At 45.0% G+C, this 22,560-nt stretch overlaps 1 protein-coding gene across 14 annotated transcripts in view; it reads right to left on the minus strand.

Moving 5' to 3' along the window:
- The window catches only part of FRMD4A (FERM domain containing 4A), an 845,860-nt gene that overhangs the window by 131,852 nt on the left and 691,448 nt on the right, over nucleotides 1–22,560 (minus strand). For all 14 annotated transcript variants that reach the window (XR_014072374.1, XM_081553514.1, XM_081553513.1 and 11 more), the window contains one exon: nucleotides 13,573–13,657. Coding sequence is in view for 13 of the 14 variants with exons in the window: in XM_081553514.1 (XP_081409640.1) it covers nucleotides 13,573–13,657 (85 nt within the window). In the remaining variant the exon portion in view is untranslated. The remainder of the gene's footprint in view (nucleotides 1–13,572; nucleotides 13,658–22,560) is intronic.

Here is a 22,560-nt window from a genome sequence, read left to right on the forward strand (position 1 = left end):
AACCAAAACAAGTTACTTTTCTTTGAATTATAAACCAAATTCTGATTCATGGATTTTCTAATGATTTTTGTGTGGTCCAGGACTTGCCCCTGTATTTCAAAACAATGCACTGAAGCACGCCTGTATCTTTAGAGGGAAGGATATCTTGCAGGCTCCTTCAGGTTTAGGAATTTCAAAGATGGATAATAATGTTTGCTACCAAACCACCTCGGAGTGCGAGCTAAGAGAGACGTGGATGGATCGGGGACAATAATTCTTTATGCTTAACCAGCTGAAGGAGCTTTACAGCCGCTGTAATTGATACAGACTGTCAGTGCTGGAGTGTGGAGGAATGCCTGGAATTGCAGTCCTGGGATTACCAGGTCCCATCAGAATGTAAATCATTTAACAGTGGACAAATGATTTAACAGAAACACTGTCCAGGGTTTCCACAATGGATCATTTCTACTCGCACTATATGCTTTTCCATTCCCACCAATCGACTTCCTGAAGTCACTGGTGTGTGCTTGTCGGTGTATTGGTATGCGTGCTCTGTCAAACATTTACACCGAGGTTGCAGGCGATGGTCTGCAACAGTGGCTAATAGTTAACATCCCAGGAGAGGCCAACTCAAAACCAACCATCAGGAACAGCCTTGGAACATGTGCACATGGTTTTTAGTTCATTACTCGACTCATCTGCTAAAGGAAAACATCCATACCTTTGGGGAGGGGACAAACGTGAGGAGGGTGGATGGTGGTCGTTTTCTAATTGATTTGGTTTTGCACAGTCCATTCTGCAGTTCTGGGGGGAACTGCCATGCCCTAGTCATGGGGCAACATTAATCGTAATGTATCATTTTTCAGAGTCAAGCTACGTAAGATGCCCATTTAAACACTGACCTGATTTATATGACTTCTTTCTTACCAACTGTATATGTCCTCTGGGTAAATGAAAACTAGCATCTCTAAATGGGGTGAGTTTCCACCTTCTCTGTCCTTGACCATCTCCCAGTGAAGATATTAAAAACACTGAGAATCAGAACACGATCAGTAAGAAGAAAAAGGATTGAAAAATAAGGTGGCCCAGACATCCCCCACTTTTGTAAAATCTGATGGGAAAGAGAGCAGCAGTATTCCTTCTCACCGTTTCTATTTAATATTGAGTTCAAGAATCACAGCATTAGGCTTCCCTGATAGTCTAGTAGTTAAGAATCCGCCTATCAATGCAGGCGACATTTGTTCCATCCCTGGTCCGGGAAGATTCCACATATTACAGAGCAACTAAGCCTGTGCGCTTACAGAAGCCTGCGCACCCTAGAGCCTGTGCTCCACAACAAGACACCAAGTGAGAAGCCTGTGCACTGCAACAAAGAGTAGCCCATGATTGCTGCAACTAGAGAAAGCCTGGATGCAGCAACGAAGATCCAGCACAGCCAAAAATAAAAAAATAAATCTTAAAAAAAAAAAAAAAATCACAGCATTATCTGTCCTCAGAGGAGTCAGTTCAGAGATCTAAATGGTGTTTATAAGACCCAATCTAGGAATGGGGAATGGGAACCAGGGGAAGAGATCCTCCAACTGGGAAGAAAATTCTTTCCTACTTTGCAGTCTCTGCCCAATTCCCTGAGGTCTGTTTATAACACAAGGTTTAAAAAGGATGAAACCTTCCCCTCTGCATCCCTGGCCCTCCCAGGTGACTTTTACCTTTAAAATTCCCCTGAGATGGAGCAGAGCTCTAGGCTTCCTGCCCACATCACACATTTCCCACTGTGCCTCGAACCCCAAGAGCTGAGTCCCCATGGGGTGGAGTAGACAGATGTTTCCAGGCGTCCACTTCCCACAGAACATTCGAGAGGCGAATCCACCTTCCACCTTTTCCTTATCTGGCTTCTCTTGAACAGAAGTGGCTTCTTTCAAGTGTTTCTGCTCAAGCAGAGCAGATTAACTGAAGAAGACCACAAAGAGTGCATGTGAAAACCTTGTGCTTTCCTGGGGCGCTGGGCTTTCCTTTGACGGAGGATGAATCAGAGAAGGATAGGGATCAGAAGTCCCTTTAAGGAAGGGGTACGGGTGCTTTCCCATCTGGTACCACCCACGGGCTGAATGTGTGACATTCCTCTGTGTCCCCAGGGCTCCAAGAGCCATCGGGGTGGGGGATCTGCAGAGCAGGGCTGTCTGCTGAGCTAGAGTCTTCCTTGGGAATCCAGGGTGGTTTGGAGGGTATGGAGTCATTTTGTCTTGAGATTCACTGGTAAGAGGGAGATGCTGATAGGAGGGAAAGTGATGTCACGGAGTTCACATGTCCTTTGGACATCTGTTTTACTGTGTTGTTTTTTAGTTGCTAAATTGTGTCTGATTGTGTCCAACTCTGCAATCCAATGGGCTGTAGCCACCAGGCTCCTCTGTCCATGGAATTTCCCAGCCAAGAATACTGGAGTGGGTAGCCATTTCCTTCTCCAGAGGATCTTCCCAACCCAGGGATTGAATCCTGTGTCTGCTGTATTGGCAGGGGATTCTTTACCCCTGAGCCACCAGGGAAGCACTGTTTCACTTTCTACTGAATAATGCATGCTGCTTTCTCTGATCTTTTGATACATGGTATGGAAAGACAAAATGTGACTCTGCAGGGGTGTGTGTGTGTATGTTCAGACAGGGCTGGGAAGATGGTGCCACTTTCTCCCGCTCCACAAAGTTTTATCCCAGGTGATTAACTTGCTAAAGGAAGCGGCTTGAGGTCATTTATCAGCACTTTCAGAGTTAACAATATTCTCAGAAAGATTTCTACTTTGAGGGTCTCCAAGTATTCCAAAGAAAGAGCCCCATGAGACCCCAAGTAGCAGGTGTTATGGCCATTTTCCAAAAGTCCTGAAAGCTGGAGGAACTCGTCACAATTGCCTTGCTCCGGGGACTGTAGTGGTGGTCTTCAGATTCAACTGAGAATCTTAACAAAAAACATTCCTCCATGGTCAGGAATGAGAGAAATTCCAGCTTTCATGGAAGATTCATGGAGAATTATAACAGAAAAGATGATGAGCAACCACACAGTAGGTTGAGGAGATTTCCATGAGGATGACCTTTGCAAAGTTCAAGCAAAACAACCTGCAGGGCTGGCCAATGGTTTTCCTAGTAAATCTTCACCCATTGTAATAACCATCTTTGTTTTCACGCACAAAATGCCTGAAGAAGATGGTTTCCTGCCATCCTCTTTAAGACACTTTCTACTTTGGGACTTTGAATAAATGTATCACTGGACCTCGTTGAGTTTCAGTTTTCTCATCAGTAGAATGAGGAGAACACTTTCTTTCTTTCTTTCTTTCCTTTTCTTTCTTTCTTCATTCCTTCCTTCCTTGGCCATGCCTTGTGACTTGTGGGAACTCAGTTCCCTGACCAGGGATCAAACCTATGGCCCCTGCACTGGGAGCAAGGGAGTCCTAACCACTGGACCGCCAAGGAACTCCCAGGAGAACAATTTCTTTTTCAAGTACTGAGTCTGATGAGGTGGAACTGTACAGGTGATTTGGACACCCTAAGACACACCACAAAGATCAAGTCTGTATTATTTTTTTGTTGTTGTTCCCTGGTCTTTACAGATCATCTGAACTCCACAGAATCTCTGTTCTGTTCACTGTTTTTTTTTTAGTATTTACGTTTTAGGATTTATTGGAATCTTTAATAAGACTTAAAAAAAAAAAAGAGGTGGGAAGCATTGTGCGAGTGTGTGTCTACACATGTCTATATATTGGTCACCGTGTATATCACCCCACTGGGTCCTCACACCCACATTCAGCCTCACTGTGCCCGGTGACTGCCCTGTCTCATTGCAAAACCCACAGTAGCTGCAGGAAGGTGCCTCCAGGCAGTGAGCAGCTGGGGTGCAGGATGAGACTGATGTGGTCTTGCACAATTCCTCTTTCTGAGCCCTTTGCCAGGTTTTCATCAGTCAAGTCATTTCATGTTTGTCTGGGGCACTCACACTTGGTGGCCCAGGGATTTCTCCCAGGGTCCACGGCATACACTGCATTTCACGATCTTGAGGAATCTCTCATTGGCTCTCTCTCTGTGACCTCCCGGGAGGTCACAGGCACAGCCCAGATGATGGGTCTGTGTGAGTTTGTTTCTAGAGAGCTGAAGACGGAAGTCCCTCTCTGTCTTCTTTCTCTTCCTCTCTCTGTCATGTGAGCACACACACCAAGCCGGCATGCATCCATCTAAGAGATAAGGACTGGGATTCTGTGGGTCTGAGATGAATGTTTACATTGGTTCCTTTGTCCTGTGGGACTTGATGCTGGGCTTTTGTTTCTCTCATCTTCAGAAGAGATATCATCTGCTCATTAGCAAACCTCCTGGAAGATCTTGGATAAAGACTGCTTATTTCATTTTCAGCAAGAATGATGGTACTTAGTAGCATCTATGGACCAGGTAGCAAATTTCCAAGTAGCAAATATGGCCAGGGATAACTGTTCAAACTTTAATCATATGTGATGTTCTCAGTTCAATGGGGACATCTCAGCACAGAAGGCTGGACAAGACCCCAAGCACAAAGGAGGGATTTTAAGCTTTTTTTTCTTCTCCCTGACACACTCTTCTCAGTGGAGACATGTAGGCTCCAAACTTGCTAATTCCCTGGGATTGGAAACAATTTATTGAGCCTTGACTATGCACCTGATTCAGTGATATGTCAAGAGAAGGTGATTATCAAAATTTACTTAGAAAAATGCTAGTGCCAACTTTTTCTCCAACCCAACAAGACATATTTCTGTGCATCTTCAGATGATGATGACCAGGGGTCTTGCCTCTTTGGTTATAATATTTGACAAGATACATTTTGAGATCAAGCATTTAAATATGATGGATGGATTTATTTAGAGTGGATAGTCATCCCCTTCAGTTTAAACGCGAGATTCATAACAAGGCAGCTAGTCATCTTAAGTCATCTGAGGATCAGATAACTCCTCCAAGGGACTGAATAGCAGTGTAAGGTCCTTCAGCATGTGAGCCTCTCTTCCTGTCTCTTGGAAGGCATGCCACTGAAGATGATTGGAAGCTGGACTTCAGAGTTCTTTATTTCCTTATAACTTTAAGATCTATCATCCAAGGGAATCCTTATTCCTAAAAATTGAAAAAAACACTTGACATTTTATGACCTAGAAATTGTTGTTTTGCAAAGCTTTTGAAAATGAGTGTGGCAACTTAATTTTTGACAGCAATCTCACTCTGCCAGTGGAGAATTTCAAGCAGGCAGGATTCCATCCTGAAGGTGGGGAAAGTGCTGGGATTAGAGTCTATGTCCACCCCATCGCTCCCTCTAGCATGACAAGTCCACTGTCCCCTGGCTGGACTAACTGATGGGCCTCTCCAGTTGATGGAGGAAGCCACATCCCAGGAGAGAGACAGCCAGATGGAAAGCCTGGCAGGAGGAGCTCTGGTTTCCTATGTCCTGTCCCAGGAAACACACATCATCCCAGGCCCACTTCCCATGTGAGTTTTCCTAGGAACCAGACACACATTTCTGAATGAGTTTTATCTATCCCTTGGTCATAAATTTCCTTTCCATCATCCACCTGAAACACAACCAAGTTGAAAAACAACAGAAACACTGTTGGAGCAAAATGGCCACATGGGGCATCAGTGACCCCTTCCTCAACTTCCTCCTGCTCCACTTACAGGCAATACTTTGAGCCCTGCTCACTGCTGACCGGATTCTAACGTTCTGCATCTTGGACAGATTATGACTGTTATTTCCTGCTCTTTTGGTAGAAAATAGGGGGACTTAAAAGAAAGGAGAAGTGAGAGAGGATCCACTGTAGTTATGTTTTCTGCCTCCTGGTGAAGGAGACTGGAGGGCAGGAGCTGGCATTCGTGGTTTGGGGAAAATGACAAGATAAATAAACAAAACACCTTTCCTCACTTTTGCGCTGTTGAAGAGATCAGAGGTTGGTTCTCTGGAGAAGATGATACATAGGAAGCTGGGATGAAGTGGGCAGAGAGCTCAGGGATTAAAAAGGAGGTCTACACCCCAGTGGAGGCCACTCCCTCCCCCAGATGCTAAAGTGGGAGCTGACATCCCAGGAGTGAAGTAAGGCAATGAAGAGTCACGAGAAAAGACCCCAAGCGCTGATACTTGGGGTTCCTGCTGAAAGAACCAGCTTGCCACAGGACATTTCACAGGGACAGACACAGGGGACCATCTCCACCTGGGCACTGGGAGCTTTTGAGTGCCTCACTTTTAGTTATGGATGGAAAGCCCCCTAAATAAAAGACAGATTGCATGCTCGCTCAGTCACTTCAGTCGTGTCCGACTCTTTGCAATCCCATGGCCTGTAGCCTGCCAGGCTCCTCTGTCCATGGCATTCTCCAGGCAAGAATACTGGACTGGGTTGTCATGCCCTCCTCCAGGGGATTTTCCTGACCCAGGGATCGAACCGGTGTCTCTTATGTCTCCTGCACTGGCAGGCAGGTTCTTTACCACTAGTGCCTCCTGCGAAGCCCACATAAAAGACAGAGACCAAAATAAATCAACAGGAACAAAAAGAACTGGAAAAAAACAAAACATGCATGGTAAGTAATACTACTGGAGCTGCTGCTGCTGCTAAGTCACTTCAGTTGTGTCCAACTCTGTGCGACTCCATAGATGGCAGCCCACCAGGCTCCCACGTTCCTGAGATTCTCCAGGCAAGAAAACTGGAGTGGGTTGCCATTTCCTTCTCCACTGCATGAAAGTGAAAAGTGAAAGTGAAGTCACTCAGTCGTGTCCGACTCTTCGCGACCCCATGGACTGCAGCCCACCAGGCTCCTCCATCCATGGGATTTTCCAGGCAAGAGTACTGGAGTTGGTTGCCATTTCCTTCTCTGATATTACTGGAGAGATAAGAGGATATTTGGTTCAAAGACAATAATGGGATTATATGTATCTAAAGAAAAACCAGTTAATATGAAGGAAGTCTGAGAAATTCAGAGCATGATAGCAAAGGTTAAAAAGTCAATAGAGGAGATTAAAGATAACATTGAGGAAAATCTTCTAGAAAGTAGAACAAAATGACAAAGAAGCAAAATAGGAGAAACGAGATGTCAAAGCAGGAGGTCATGCTCAGCCTCTGATTAACGGGGGCTCCAGAAGGAGGTCAGAGAGGAAACAGAGAGACATCATACAAGAAATAATACAAAAAACCTGCCAGAAATGAAGAGGAAAACGAATCTCTGGACTAAAAGTGTCCTTCTACACAACACAGCGGGTTTACCAAGACCTACTTCAAGGCAATTCAGATAAAGGGGAATAGAAAGAAATCCTAACAGATCCAATGGGAGGTCATGGTGGGGCTAGTCCACGTACAGTGCACAGACACAGACTTTCCCAGAACAACTCATGAAGACTCTGAGGCAACACCTGTGATATACTGAGAGAGGTCATTCTGTATTTTCACATCCAGTCAAACTATGAAATCAGATGTGAAGGTAAAACAAAGACTTTTTCAGGTGTTCAAGGACCCAAACATTTTACTTCCCATATACATTTTCCCTGGATCACTGCAGGACGTTCTCCAGGGAAACGCAAGCGTAAAAACACAAGAAGACTCGGGACCCAGGAAGCAAAGTACCTACTCCAGAGTTGGGGTGAAGGAAAGACAGGACGGGAACAGGGGCATCCTGGGCTGAGAACTGCATATGAGGCTACGTTCAGACAGGAGCAGAAGGTCAGAGCGCTCCAAAAGGGAGGTCCCAGGAACAACAAAGGTAACAACAAAAAACCCAGCCAAGGAGAGGAACAGATGATTACCCCATGCCTATGGAAATTTATGTCGGTAGACATTTGAAAATCTGTAGGAGCTTTTGGGAAAAAGAGATGGATGCATAGAAACTAAAGCAAGTAATGGCAAAATGGTTATTACCTTTAGGTAAAATAACTGGTTGTCTAAAAAGGAATCATAACCCTAGGATGCTACTTGGGTTAGTCATAACAATGGTAATGCTGATGGGTACACCTTTTGCCTAGAACTGTGGTATCACCACCCTGGGAGAAATGGGAAGGGGAAAGTGTGGGTGGGTGCATAGGAGACCTCAATCCTCACCTGTATCAAAAATGGATGAATCAAGGAATAAGACCCTGTTCCAATTATTTAGAAGCAGAGAGAGGCAAATACCAGAAGAAACAGCTAAAATTGTTGGAAGTGGTGGGGGGTGGGCTCTTTTTCATAAACAGCCTCTTGACTTTTAAACTATATCACATATTACTTAGATAAACATAAATGTTAATGTGTTAAAAGTGGATGAAGGACTTCCCTGATGGTCCAGTGGCTAAGAGTCTGTGCTCCCAGTGCAAGAGGCCCTGGTTCAATCCCTCGTCAGGGAACTAGATCCAGAAAGCTGCAACCAAGATATGGCCCAGCCAAATAAATAAATAAATAATTTTAAAAATAATAATCTTTTTTTAAAAAAGTGAATGAAATAAGTTGGAGGAAGCGAGAATGAACAGCTTATTGTATCTGAACAGCGTAGATTTCGATTCTAGTACATTGTAGGAATTGCTTCCCAAGCCACAGGGAGGGTGCTGGGTCAGCCAGTATCAGCATCACCTACCGGTGATGCGTCTGGCCCTGCTCTCAGGCCCCTCAAGTCACCAGAGGGCAGTATGGGTGGCACAGAAGACTGCAGCCAAGATGAACTTGGATCTGATTCCAAGCGAGCAATTCTTCCTCAATGGGAGCTAATAACGTTCCTGGTGGGGTGCTGGCCACATTCACATCTGTCTCGCTTAATCTTCCCAAGTGGGTTGGGTTTTTTTAATATTCTTGTTCAACTGAAGAGGAAAATGAAGCTTGGAGACATCACAGAAGGTGTCCACATTTATTGCAGTTGCTAAGACGAAGAGGTAGGAAGGGAACCCAAGAATCCAAATCCCGAATCACAGGCACTCTGCTCCAGAGCCTCCTGCCATCTTTACGTATTTACAGTGGTGCCAGGCCTGCTCCACCACTTCAGGTTCCTCGTCTTTGACTAAGTTGCTAAGTCTCTCCAGCACCACTTTCCTCCCTCAGTAAACTTGATGATTCTATCTCACTCGTGAGTCTCACATAACGAATTATATGTGAAAGAAATGTTTAAATGAAACAAATGAACTTATTTACAAAACAGAAAGAGACTTAAAGATATAGAAAACACACTTATGGTTACCAAACAGGAAACATTGGTGGCGGAGGGATAAATCAGGAGCTTGGGATAAACATACACACACCGTTATGCACGGAGATAAAGTCTGAATATTCATTGGAAGGACTGATGCTGAAGCTCCAATACTTTGGCCATCTTATGCGAAGAGCCAACTCATTGGAAAAGACCCTGATGCTGGGAAAGATTGAGGGCAGGAGAGAAAGGGGGCGACAGAGGATGAAATGGTTGGATGGCATCACTGACTCAATGGACACGAGTTCGAGCAAACTCTGGGAGATAGTGAAGGGAAGCCTGGTATGCTGCAGTCCATGGGGTCACAAAGAATCCGACATGACTGAACAACAACAACAATCACTACTACATATAAGACAGATGACGAACAAGGACCTACTGTATAGCACAGGGAACTCTACTCAATATTCTGGGATAACCTATATGAGAAAAGAACCTAAAAAAGAATGAATATATATATAACCGAATCACTTTGCTGTACACCTGAAAATAACACAGCATTGTAACTATACTCCAATAAAATTAAAAGAAAAATTTTATATACTCTAAGTGTCAATTATGCAAATAAAAATATTATTTTTGATCATAAGAGACAGACAGGTGGCCTTGTGACATGGTTCTGTCTCCTTTGTCACCATCAGAAAAGCCATTTCTGGCTCACTGGCAGGACTCACTATGCTCCAGGACAGATGCTGAGAAGAGAGAGCAGGGCCTCTAGAAGGGCACTCAGGTCTGCAGGCAGGCTGATGCTATAGGTACCTGGACCCTATATGTGGCTTGTTCCTAACGTATCACCTCCTCCACTTGGGGAACCTATAATATTTAGTTCTGGGGATTTCTTTTTTATTTCCCATTAATCCCAGAGACCTCTGTGATCATGATTCAGAAACACCAAAGTCTTCACCTTCAGCTCAGCATCTGTGACTAGACTGAACTGAACAACTCTGAGAGAAACCATGTCTGCTCCCTTAATCCAGGGGCCTAGATAAGCACAATCTGGGGGCAACTTTTCACTTGCCAGGGTTGACAGCACGATCTCACCCCGGCAGCAACTTTCCAAGCATTTACTGCCCAACTCTGCCCCCTCGTGGACAGTCCCAACTGTTTATTTCTTTCAAAGTGCTTTCACATGGATTAAGCAAAGGCCATCAGACACTTGCTACCTATGAGGTAAGTAAGGCTGGTATTATTTACACTTTATAGTGAGAAAATGAGGTTTAGAGAGAGAAAGAAAACCACAAATCCCTAGAACAACATTTAGTGTCTTTGTGCTGCCATTTAGCAAAATCCCCAAGTACTGTAGTCAGAGCGCCCTGCACTTGAGCTCAGGTTAAGTCCTGGTTCAGCAACTGTCACCGAGCGAGGTTCTTTCACAGATTGAATTTGATCATTACCATAGCCTCCAGGATTCTGAACACTTGCATTTGGTGGAACTATTTTGTGCAGTGAGGTGCTGAAATCATTCTAGAAGGAAAAGTGATGGCTGATAGACCATTTCAAGTTTTGTGTGTGTGCTTCAATGTGTGGTGGGTTGCTGCAGCCCATCAAAGCTGGGTTTAGTTAAGCAGAAAAAGTACAGGCAGAAGGATGGGAACTCCTTTGAACACAGCCATTGACCATGTCACAACAGGTGTACCTGGCTTTGAAGTTCTCTGTGGAGGGTTTGACCGCGAGGGTACAGTGCAGCCCAGAGGCTGAGCTCTGTTATCCTGAGTCAGGCTGCCAGCATCAGCCATTCAGTAGATATGCAACCCTGGTGAATCTCATAACCACCATGTGTCTCAGCTGCCTCACAGAGAAAGCTAGGATAAAGAACAGTATTTACTTCAGAGATGGTGCAAAGTTTCAGCCACATAACTTACAGAGAGCACTCAGCGCCAAGCCCGCCATGGTGCCACAGGAGTAGGTATCAACAATCCCTCTCCCTGGCCGTTAATGAGCGGCCTAAGGCTGCACTCATGAGACAGAAGGAGGTTTGTCGCTGGGTGTAGAGCGGGTCTTTACTTTAAATACATTGTCCTGGTTACGGTTCTCAATCCCAGGATGGAGTGTGTCCTCGAAATTTTCTGTAGGCATTTTGGGTTATCCAGTTAAACACTACAAGAATATGGGAAATTGGATGCAAGAGACTGTCCCACTCAGTTAAGAACTGTCCCATGAAGAGATGTGGCCCTAAAGAAGATGTACTAATGGCCAGGGAGCACGTGAAAAGATGCTCAACATCGGTAATCATCAGGGAAATGCAAATCAAAGCCACAAGGAGAGATCACCTAACACTACTAGGATGGCTGTTTGTTTTTTTTTAAACCCAGAAAATAGTAAGTGTTGGTGAGGATGTGCAAATTTGGAATCTTTATGTGCTGTTGGTGGGAATATAAAATGATGCAGTCTTTATGGAAAGCAGTAAGGCAGGTCCTAAAAAACTGAAAAACAGAATTACCACATGATTGAGCAATTCCACTTCTGGGTATTCACCCAAAACAACTGAAAGCAGGGATATGAATAGATACTTATAAACCTATGTTTTTCCAGTAGTCACACACTGATGTGAGAGTTGAACCTTAAAGAAGGCTGAAGAATTGATGCTTTCGAATTGTGGTGTTGGAGAAGACTCTTGAGAATCCCTTGGACAGCAAGGAGATCACACCAGCCAATCCTAAAGGGAATAAACCCTGAATATTCATTGGAAGGACTGCTGCTGAAGCTGAAGCTCCAATACTCTGGCCACCTGATATGAAGAGCTGACTTACTGGAAAGACCCTGATGCTGGGAAAGATTGAGGGAAAGAGGAGAAGGGGGTGACAGAGGATGAGATGGTTGGATGGAATCATTGACTCAATGGATGTGAGTTTGGGCAAACTCCAGGAGATAGTGAAGGACAGGGAAGCCTGGCATGCTGCAGTCTATGGGGTTGCAAAGAGTTGGACACAACTGAGTGACTGAACAACAACAATGTTCATAGCAGCATTACTCCTAACAACCAAAAAGTGAAAGTAACGCAAGTATCCACTGATGGATGGATGAATAAACAAAAGGTAGAAAACGCATACAATGGAACATTAGCCGTAAAAAGGAAGGAAATTCTGACACATGATACAATATGGATGAACCTTGAGGACGTTATGCTAAGTGAAATAAACCCAATACAGGTCAAATATTGCAGGATTCCCCTTATATGAGGGACCCAGAATAGTCAAATACTGAGAAATAGAAAGTAGAATGGAAGTTGCCTGGGTCTGGGGGTGTGGAGAATAGGGAATTATTGCTTAAAGGATACAGAGTTTCAGTTTAGTAAGATGAGGAGTTCTGTGGATAGATGGTAATTGTGGTTGCACAACAAGGTAAACATGTGATACCTGTTAAGTATTAATATACACTTATCAGTGGTTACCATGGTAAATTTTATCACAGTTAAGAAAATGTCCCACTGCTATAGAGAACAGTGGTTGATAAGAGGGTCGGGGTGGGGTGGGGAGGGATGGATTGGGAGTTTGGGATTAGCAGATGCAAACTACTATATATATAATGGATAAACAAGGCCCCCTACTGAACAGTGCAAGGAACGATATTCAATATTCCAGGATAAACCACAGTGGGAAAAAATACAAAAAAGAATGAATATAAGTATAAATGAGTCACTTTGCTGTACAGCAAAAACACTGTAAATCAACTTCTTGTTCTTTTTCAGTCACTAAGTCGTGTCCGACTCTTTGTGACCCCACGAACTGCAGCACGTGGCTTCCCTGTCCTCCACTAAATCAGCTAGACTTCAATAAATAAATTTAAAACATTGTCCCACCCAGAGTACCAATAGCATCCTTTTGAAAGATACTTCCAGAATATCCAAAAACGATCAAATATACATGCATTTGGTTATAAGAGGTTCATTTATACTTATGAGACCTAGTGCATTTGTCACACTAGTCTGGGTTTCCCTTTTTAAGGTCACAGTTGCCAAGTTAAGGAGACTCATAAAATCAAGGTAAGAAACACCTCCAAGGAGCCATAACACAGTGACAGGATTGGAAGGAGTCACGTTATGAACACTCGATAGCTTTAGCTCCTTGGAGTTCTCATTTATTTATAGCCATTAATTTAGAAATTACTTCTACTAATCAATAGAAGTAGTAGATGCAATTCAGGAGACCGGAGTTCAATTCCTGGGTCAGGAAGATCCCCTAGAGAAGGGAATGGCAACCCACTCCAGTATTCTTGCATGGAGAATCCATTGGACAAAGGAGCCTGGGGGGGCTATAGTCCATGGGGTCCCAAAGAGTCGGACACGACTGAGTGACTAATACACTTTCTACTAATCAATAGCATCGCATTAGGGGCAGCAAGCTGGGATTCCCAGCTACAAAGGAGACTTTCAGATTTTAACGGAAAACTCCAAACAGGAAGAAGTAGTTCTTACCTTGTAGATACAGGACTTGGCATTCAGGAAGAAGAGCTCGATGGTGGCATTGTCCTTCAGGTATGAGATGCTCTCAATATAGAACCTGCAAGAGAACAGCTGCCAATGAACCACAGACACACTGACCGATGAGGCAGAAAATCAAGTTGTCTGAGTTACATGATCTGACTGGAGGATGAGGACTTCCAACCCAACAGGAACAAAAGAAAAAGTCATCAATTCCTTATTGCTTTTCAAGTTTTATTTATAGTGGATTAGGACCATCAAGACTGACGGCCCTTCCCATAGCTAGGAGCCAGATTCGCCGTCAGCCTCCGAGAGTAAACTTGAACTTGACCATTTACTTCTATTTTCCTTACCTGTTTCCAATTTTTTTTTTTTTTTTACAATGTCATTTGTTTCCATTACATTACTTTCTGTCCTAATTACTGTTAAGTTGGAGTTTTAAAAGATAATTTCTTTTGCTTAGTCGAATAAAGGGTCTTATTTTTCTTTGAAATGGTTACGACCGATCTTCTGAAGACGACAAGGTGGGTTTTGACATCTCCACATCCAGAGGGCTGGGGCCGGTGTTCTTAACACTGTGATATTCATGAACATGAAGCCAAATGAAAATTGGATTCTTATGCAGATGAAGCTTATGGGTTTTTTTTCAAGATGACACATGCTGAAATTATTTAAGTTTGCATTCAATAAGCCTTTACAAGTTGATTCTGGAGTTTATTCAATTCCCTAATTAGATAAGGCACTTGTACTTGTCTCAGGATCAGCTGTACTGAGGGAGCTGGGATGACAGGGGAGAAGGAAATGATTGGCATGCAGAGCCTTGGAGGGGAGGAGGTTCTGAGTAAGGGGTGACAACTCCTGGGGGGCCTCATGGAAACTGGGGGCACCTGCCTTGTGGAAAGTGGAGGCATCAAGAGGGGGTGGAAGGTGAAATGAGAAAAAACAAGTGCTGTGGTCTTTCAGAACAACGTTAAGATGTGACGGGAGGAGTCATGGGGAGGAAGCCAAGAGTCCAGTAATCTGTGCCCAGAGCTGTGTGATTCAGGACAAGTCATGCTGGGCTTCTGCTTACCAGACTATAAAAGACAGCAGGACGCCATCAGCAGTTCCCCATCTAAAATGTCTGCTGCTTTCAAGTACTGGAACCTAATTCAGATTAAGAGATTCCTGGAGGCTCAGTGGTAAAGAATCTGCTTGCATGCAGATCCCTGGGCTGGGAAAATCTACTGGAGAAGGAAATGGCAACTCACTCCAGTATTCTTGCCTGGAGAATTCTATGGACAGAGGAGGTGGTGGGCTACAGTCCATGGGGTTGCAAAAGAGTCGGACATGACTTCGAGACTAAACAACAATAAAAACAGAAAAACCAACGTACCAACATTGCGTAAGGCAAACAACATGTTTGTGTAGGCTAGGGCAAGTCCATGGCATCCCACTTTGCAACCTCTGGTGTACAGCTAAGTAAACAACATCTTTGACCATTTCACAGATATGCACAGAGGCTGTTGTGATGAATACAACACAGATTCAGTTAAATTTGTGAGTAACTCCAGAGTAACTTCAGATATTAGTAGATATTTTCAATCCGCAGATATTAGTCCTGCAATTACCATCATGAAAGGTCTACAAAATTTTTGGAAATTATAATACTATCTTCATTTGTGCAAAGCCTGGGAATGAACAGGCTGGCTGATTACTCCTTTCCCCTACCGAAAAAAAAAAAAAGCACTTGCCTCCTGCTTTTGGACTAAGCGTTTCTGGTCATGAAGGTCTCCATAAAGGGTCTGCAGCAGTTTCTGAGAAACTGGGAAGCTGCGTCCCTTTCACTCTCCTAATAACAAAGACTTGAAATGAGGTAGCAAATTCTTCTCAAAGTGAAACACAGTTGTCTCTCTGTATTGGCAGGGGATTGGTTCCAGGACCCCCTCCCCAAGGATATCCCTTGGATGCTCAAGTCTCTGATATAAAATGGTGCAGTACAGTCAGTACATATCCCAGGGTTTTACATCTGATCCATGAATACGGAGAACTGACTGCAAGTTAAATGTGATGTCATTTAAAAGTCTCCATCCCTTGTAGAAGGTTCTTGGCAATGGGTAGTCAGAATAGCAAAATCAGAAGGAAAGAAGGCAGACAGATGGAAGGGAAGAGAAAGGAAGGCAGGTGGGGGAGGGTAGGGTGACAAAGGCTCAGGACGGGGCTCTGGGGCAGGGAGTTGGGGGAGAGCAAAGCCAGATTAGCTGGGAGACTTGCTGTACTGTGCTTAGTCGCTCAGTGTGTCCGACTCTTTGCGACCACATGGACTGTAGGGCTCCTCTGTCCATGGGATTCTCTAGGCAAGAACACTGGAGTGGGTTGCCATGTCCTGCTCCAGGGGATCTCCCCAACCCAGGAATCGAACTGGGGTCTCCTTCATTGCAGGTGGATTCTTTATCAGCTGAGCTACCAGGGAAGCCCAGAGACCTGCAAGTGTGGCCTATTACAAATCAATTCTGCCTCTATACCTGTGTCCAAGCTATTACTCTCACCCCCAGAACAATCCTGCTGCAGATTCCAGCTCACTCCTGCTCCCTTCCACCTTGCTCAGTCATGACATGTTTTCACTGACTCTGCGGACGGTCCCCACAGAGGATCTCCTCTCCTGGGCTCCTGTGACACCCTCTGCTTATTGTGTGGCCCCTGGCCCCATGATTCCATGTTCCCTGAGATGCTTTCTCACTAGGCTGCTGACTCCTTAAGGGCTGGGACCCAATCTCATTAATTTTTGCATTCTCAGCACTAATCCAGGACCTGGCACCAACATGTACAATTCAAAAAAAAATTATTTCTTTATAGATTCTTTTTTTTTAAAAAAATTATTCTTTTCCACTATGGCTTATCACAGGATACTGAATATAGTTCCCTGTGCTATATAGTAGGACCTTGCTGTTTATCCATTCTAAGTGTAACAATTTGTATCTGGGGTTCCCTGGTAGCTTAGACGGTAAAGAATCTACCTATAATGCAGAAGACCCAGGTTTGATCCCTGGGTTGGGAAGATCCCCTGGAGAAGGTAATGGATACCCACTCCAGCATTCCTTTTTTTATATATAATTTTTTTTTATTTTTGGCTGTGCTGGGTCTTCGCTGCTGCATGAACTTGACTCTAGCTGCAAGAGTAGGGGCAATTCTCTAGTTGCAGCACGCAAGCTTCTCATTGCACTGGCTTCTCTTGCTATGGAGCACAGGCTCTGGGATGTGAGAGCTTCAGTAGTTGCTGAACCACATGGACTCAGTAGTTGCAGCTCCTGTGCTCTGCACAGGCTCAGCAGTTGTGGTGCACTGGCTTAGTTACTCTGCAGCATAAGGGATCTTCCCAGATCAGGGATCGAACCTGTGCCTCCTACACTGGCAGGCAGATTCTTTACCACTGAGCCACCAGGGAAACCCTACTCTGGCATTCTTGCCTGGAGAATTCCATGGACAGAGGAGTCTGGCGGGGTACCAAACCCTAAGTCCAGTCCATCCCTCTCCCTCCCTCCCCCTCCCCTGGCAACCACAAGTCTGTCCTCTGTATTTTGTGAGTCTGTTTCTGTTTCATAGATAAGGTCCTTTTGTGTCATAGCTAGATTTCACATAAAAGTGGTATCATATGGTACTTGTCTTCCTTTTTCTGAATTACTTCACATAGTATGATAATCTCTAGTTTCATCCATATCGCTGCAAACGGCATTATTTTGTTCTTTTTTATGGCTGAGTAGTATTCCACCGTATATATAACATGTAAGTTTCTATGAGTGAAAAACTCTGGTTTTCAACTGTTCTCCTCTCCATACACCACTGTTGGGAGTTCTTACTGGACAGTGAAATGAGTGACAAAGACATGCAGGAGGGAGAAAAAAAAGAAATGATTTCCCAGACCATTTATAATGATTAGGGGACCTTACACTCCACACCCAGCCCCTGCCCCTCTGCCCCTTCTCTCAGTGTGAACATACAAAGCTGTTCACAGAGATATGCTGATGACTTTGAATCCTAGAGCCAGGAGAACAGCAGAGGCTTCTGGAATTTGCCAGTGAGTGACCTTAGTTCTCTAATAATTATGAACCTAAAGCTGTTGGGTCTGAAATAACTTGATTTTCAAAACAATGCTTTATGTTTCGATCCCATTCATTTTAATGCTTGACAGTTAAGGAATGGAGACCTTCTGTCCCACCCCCTCCCAATTTTTTCTTCAATAGCATATTAAGCAAAAACATTACAATTCCCTTTCCAGCTCTTTAATAATGGGGAACTGAAATGAGATGGCAAATTCTATGCCTTTTGAGGTAGTATTTGTTCTCTGGCTTCACAAGAGACAGGAAGGTGGAGGAAATAACTATATTCTGAGGTGGAGAGGGAAAAAAAATCACTTCCTTTTGACAGAAACTGGAAAGCAGTTTCCTGTTAACCTTTATCACCAAGAAACAGCCTGGGAAACCCGGTGAGTTCCAGGGCTGTCATATTATTGTTCTGTAATCCTGGGTATTTAATTCATCCTGAACCTTCCATCTGTGCTAGGGAGCTGGTGAGTCAAAAGTGCCCAGTGGAAAACAGACCTCAGACATCTCAATCCCATGCCAAGGTCCAGCGCACACTCGGGGAGAGAACTTCTAGGGAAATGGGGAAGGTTGACAGTGTCTGTTCAAAGTGGAGATCCCAGTTCTGTTCTTTTGGGCTTCCCTGGTGGCTCAGATGGTAAAGAATCTGCCTACAATGCAGGAGACCCAGGTTTGATCCCTGGGTTGGGAAGACCCCCTGGAGAAGGGAATGGCTACCCATTCCAGTATTCTTGCCTGGGAAATCCCATGGACAGAGAAGCCTGGCGAGCTACAGTCCATGGGGTGGCAAAGAGAGGCACAGCTGAGCAATTAACACTTATCTGCTCTTTTGGTTTTTCCTGAGAGCCTTGTCAAAGGTCCTCCTTTGAGGCACTAGATGGCGATATTGCATTTGCTTACCTACCAGTGCAGAATGTCAGTTTTAGAGACGGTTCACAAAAAACATTCCAGGTCTCTGGGTAACCCTAAGGAAACGGATGATGTCTCTCATATTCAGAGGGTCTGTGTGGACGATTCCAAAGTCTGATTCTGTATTAACCGAGGGGTCTGGATGCTTTGACATCTGGGGTCTTGCTTACCCTGTGGGCAATCCAATGCCCACAACCCCTTTCCTTGCCTCCGCCAGGGGAATGTCACACTTCAGGCTGCTATTCACCTCCCTTAATTATCCCAGAGCCAAGAACTGGATAACTTGGGATAGTCCATGTATCCCCAGAGGCTGCTGAAGTTATTTAAACTAGCCAGTCCTAAGCCTGCTTACCATGCCTGATCTATTCCTGCAGAAACCACAGTAAAGGCTCTTGGCCACAGGTCCCTCTCTCCCTCTGCTTCTTGGCCAAGCCTGGTGCTTCCCCATGTGCTTTACTCTGCTGGGAATCCTCTCCTCTTGGGAAACCACTAGCAATCTCTCTTTTCAATGTTAGTCATTTCCTTATCTGTTGGCCCCAAGTACCTGAATAATAATAAGGCCTACACTCTAAAACAGGTTCTTCATGGGAACTTCCCTGGTGGTTTGGTGATTAAGAATCCACCTTCCAATGCAGGGGATGCAGGTGTGACCCCTGGTTGGAAACCTAAGATCCCACATGCTTTGGGGCAACTAAGCCAGTGTACCACAACTAGAGAAACCCACATGCCGTAACAAAGATCCCACGTGCTGCAACTAAGACCCAATGCAGCCAAATAAATAAATATTTTTTAAAAAACGTAAACAGGTTCTTCAGCACATTGAATAGGGCTGACTCTTTTTCTTTATTCTCTTAGGCTGTGCAGCTTGTGACATCTTAGTTCCCTGACCAGGGACTGAACCCAGGCCCTGGGCAGTGAAAGCACGAAGTCCTAACCACTGGACTGCCAGGGAATTCCCAGTAGGACTGAATCACAGGGCTTCTTTTTGAGTCAAAGAAAAACAGTGCTCTGGGCCAAGGGCAAACCTGGCTCAGTACCATGACTGATGCCACACGCAACCTGACCCAGATGATGCTGATCTGAGGATATTTTATCAGATGGTCTGAAATAGGAATACATATGTGCTATGCTATTACATGTCTGAGTGTATTAAATACTCAAGGCTCTGGAGCCTTGGGGGAGTCTGGTCCCCTTAACCTGTAGAAGCCTCAGGTGGTGGCAGACTGAACACCACCCTGCAGGATGACATCAGCTAGGGGCTCCTACGGGCCCCCTCGCTCCTCCTCTTCCCACTCACATCTCCACTTGGCACTTGGGAATCACTGACTATTTACGGCAAGTGTTAATTAAATGGCCCAATGATTTCATTTCATAATGAACACAAATGTCACATTTGGAATGCTGGCTTTTGGTAGCAAAAAGGAGCGATAGTAATGAGAAGGATAATTAATACTGCTGTGAGTTTCTGCAGCCAAGTATCTCTGATGTTGAGAATGTCAACAGCGCCGAGAATCCTAACTGGGACACCCAGTTGAGATCTAGCGAGTTCTGGTTAGCAGACACCTCCTTTTAGGTCCACACCATTGTTGTTACTGCGAGTGACAGGAAACAGCACTTGCTGTCTTAATCAACCCGGAAAGACACCAACAGGCAGGTCGTGAACTCGGGTATAAAATCCCCCCCCCCAAGATGACAGCTTCCTGGCATCTCCTCTCTTTTTTTTTTCTTCTCTGTAGCTCACTTTAGTTTATTGTTTGTGAAACTCTAGGTTTGAAGAGACACATCTAATTTCTATTTATTGTCCTACGAACAGTGTTGATGACCAGAGCTCCAAGAACACTTGGCTGGAGAATACACAATGAAAGGAACACCCAGACATGGAGGAATTATCCTGAGCACAAACTCACGCCCATTAAAAAAAAAAAAAGAAGGGGACTCCCCTGGTGGTCCAGTGGTAAAGACTCTGTGCTTCCAATGCAGCCACCGTGGGTTCAATCCCTGATCAGGGATGAGATCCCACCTGTCTCGTGGTCAAAAAATAAAAACAAAAAAACCCAAACAGGACAGAGCAACTTCTTTGGGTGAGTAGGCCTATTTTTCCTTCTATTTTTTCTTGATCTATTTCTTTTTTTCCTTAATTGTTTTTGGTTGTTCTGGGTCTTTGTTGCTGTGTGTGGGCTTTCTCCAGTCGTGGCAAGTAGGGGCCACTCTCCAGTTGCAGGGCACGGCTTCTCATTGTGGTGGCTTCTCTTGTTGCAGAGCACAGTCTCTAGGCACATGGGCTTAGTTGCCCTGTGGCATGTGGGACTTCCCGGACCAGGGATTGAACCAGTGTCGCCTGCACTGCAAGGCAAATTCTTAACTGCTGGACCACCAGGGAAACCCTCTTGACCTATCTCTTAAGCTTGATTGGTGGGCCCTACCAGAGGGTCACTGCTCTCAATCTGGGGAGCTTGCCTCATGGCATTAAACAATGATCTTGTCATTGAATGTGATCTTTGTCAAACACTGACCACTGGGAGGCTTGTAGAGGATGTGTGAGGGGTCAGGGGGTGGGGAGAGATGAGGATGGAGAGGCATGCACAAGTCAGGTCACCTAGGACAAGCGAGGGCAGCTTTAGCACAATAATGCATTGGGGATCAAATGACAATCCTAGAAATGTGCTCAGTGACAACATATAGAAGAGGGTGGGAGGGGCCAAGACCAGAAGTAGAGATGAACAAAGAGATTTCAGGACCAGCTGAGACTTATGAAGGTCCTAATTACAGACAGGGGAGTGTACATGGAGGGTAAAAGTGAAAATGTTAGTTGCTCAATTGTGTCCGACTCTGTGACCCCATGGACTATAGCCCGCCAGGCTCCTCTGTCCATGCAATTCTCCAGGTAAGAATACTCGAGTGGGTTGTGATTCCATTCTCCAGGGTATCTCCCTGACCCAGGGATTGAACCTAGGTCTCCTGCATTGCAGACAGGTTCTTAATTATCTGAGCCACCAGGGAAGCCCATGGAAGGTAAAGGATGGAGCTATTTAAGATAAGTAGATAAGAGGAATTCATAGATAAGAGGGCAGAGAAGGGAACAAGTGGGAGAGACAAGATGACTGAGATCCAGGCTGACTTTCAAGTTCCTGACTTGAGAGGCTGAATATGTGGTGGTGCCCACTGCAGAGATAAGGAGGCATCAAGGCAAGAAGACCAGGTTTGGGGGCAGAAAGATGATGATGTTATTCGATTCAGACAGGAGGGCAGAGAAGCGCCTGTGCAATTTGGTACCCAGAGATCTCCAGCTACCATGGGGCTGATGGGACCAGATACTGGACCCTTAGAGACTGAGGGGTCAGTGGGACATAGGAAAAGGGGTAGCAAGTCCATCCTTCTGAACCTCTTCTGTGAACAGAAGGGGGTACAGGGGTGGGAGCTGCAGGAGGAGGCAAGTCAGGGAGGGTATTTTCTTTTGTGAGGGTGAGAGTGCTGTGGATGTGGAGGGGAGGGGTCCGTGGAGAAGCATCGGCTTAAGATAGAGAAAAAGAGCGGAGACTGAGGGGAGTGAGCTCCCTGAGGTGGTGGGAGGGGCTGGAACTAGAAGATATGTGGACTCACCGGCCTCAGGTGATGGAATGAGGTGTGTGTGTATATGAGAGAGGGAGAGGGAGAGAGGGATGGAGGTGGAAGAAAGAGACCATGGGAGTTGGGGGGTTTAATTTGTTCACTGTTCTATTCTTAACTCCTCAAACAGTATCTACATCATAGAAGCCCCCAATGAATATTCATAAACCAATACCCAAACCTACCGATGATGGTGAGTACATAGCATGGAGTTCACAAGTTAGAAAGCTGTTGACAACCCATAATTGAAACGATAGGCTTTTGGCTCTTAATGTCCAGCAGTGATGCAGCTCAGAATGACCAAAAGGGACCAGCTGGACAGAGGAGTTTTCTCTGTAGAATAGGAGAGAGCACAGCACAGGGCAGAATGTCTCCATACTGGAGGTTC

Source organism: Giraffa tippelskirchi, chromosome 13, assembly GCF_054371585.1.
Source record: "Giraffa tippelskirchi isolate mGirTip1 chromosome 13, T2T-mGirTip1v1.2.pri, whole genome shotgun sequence".
Classification (NCBI taxonomy): Eukaryota; Metazoa; Chordata; class Mammalia; order Artiodactyla; family Giraffidae; genus Giraffa; species Giraffa tippelskirchi.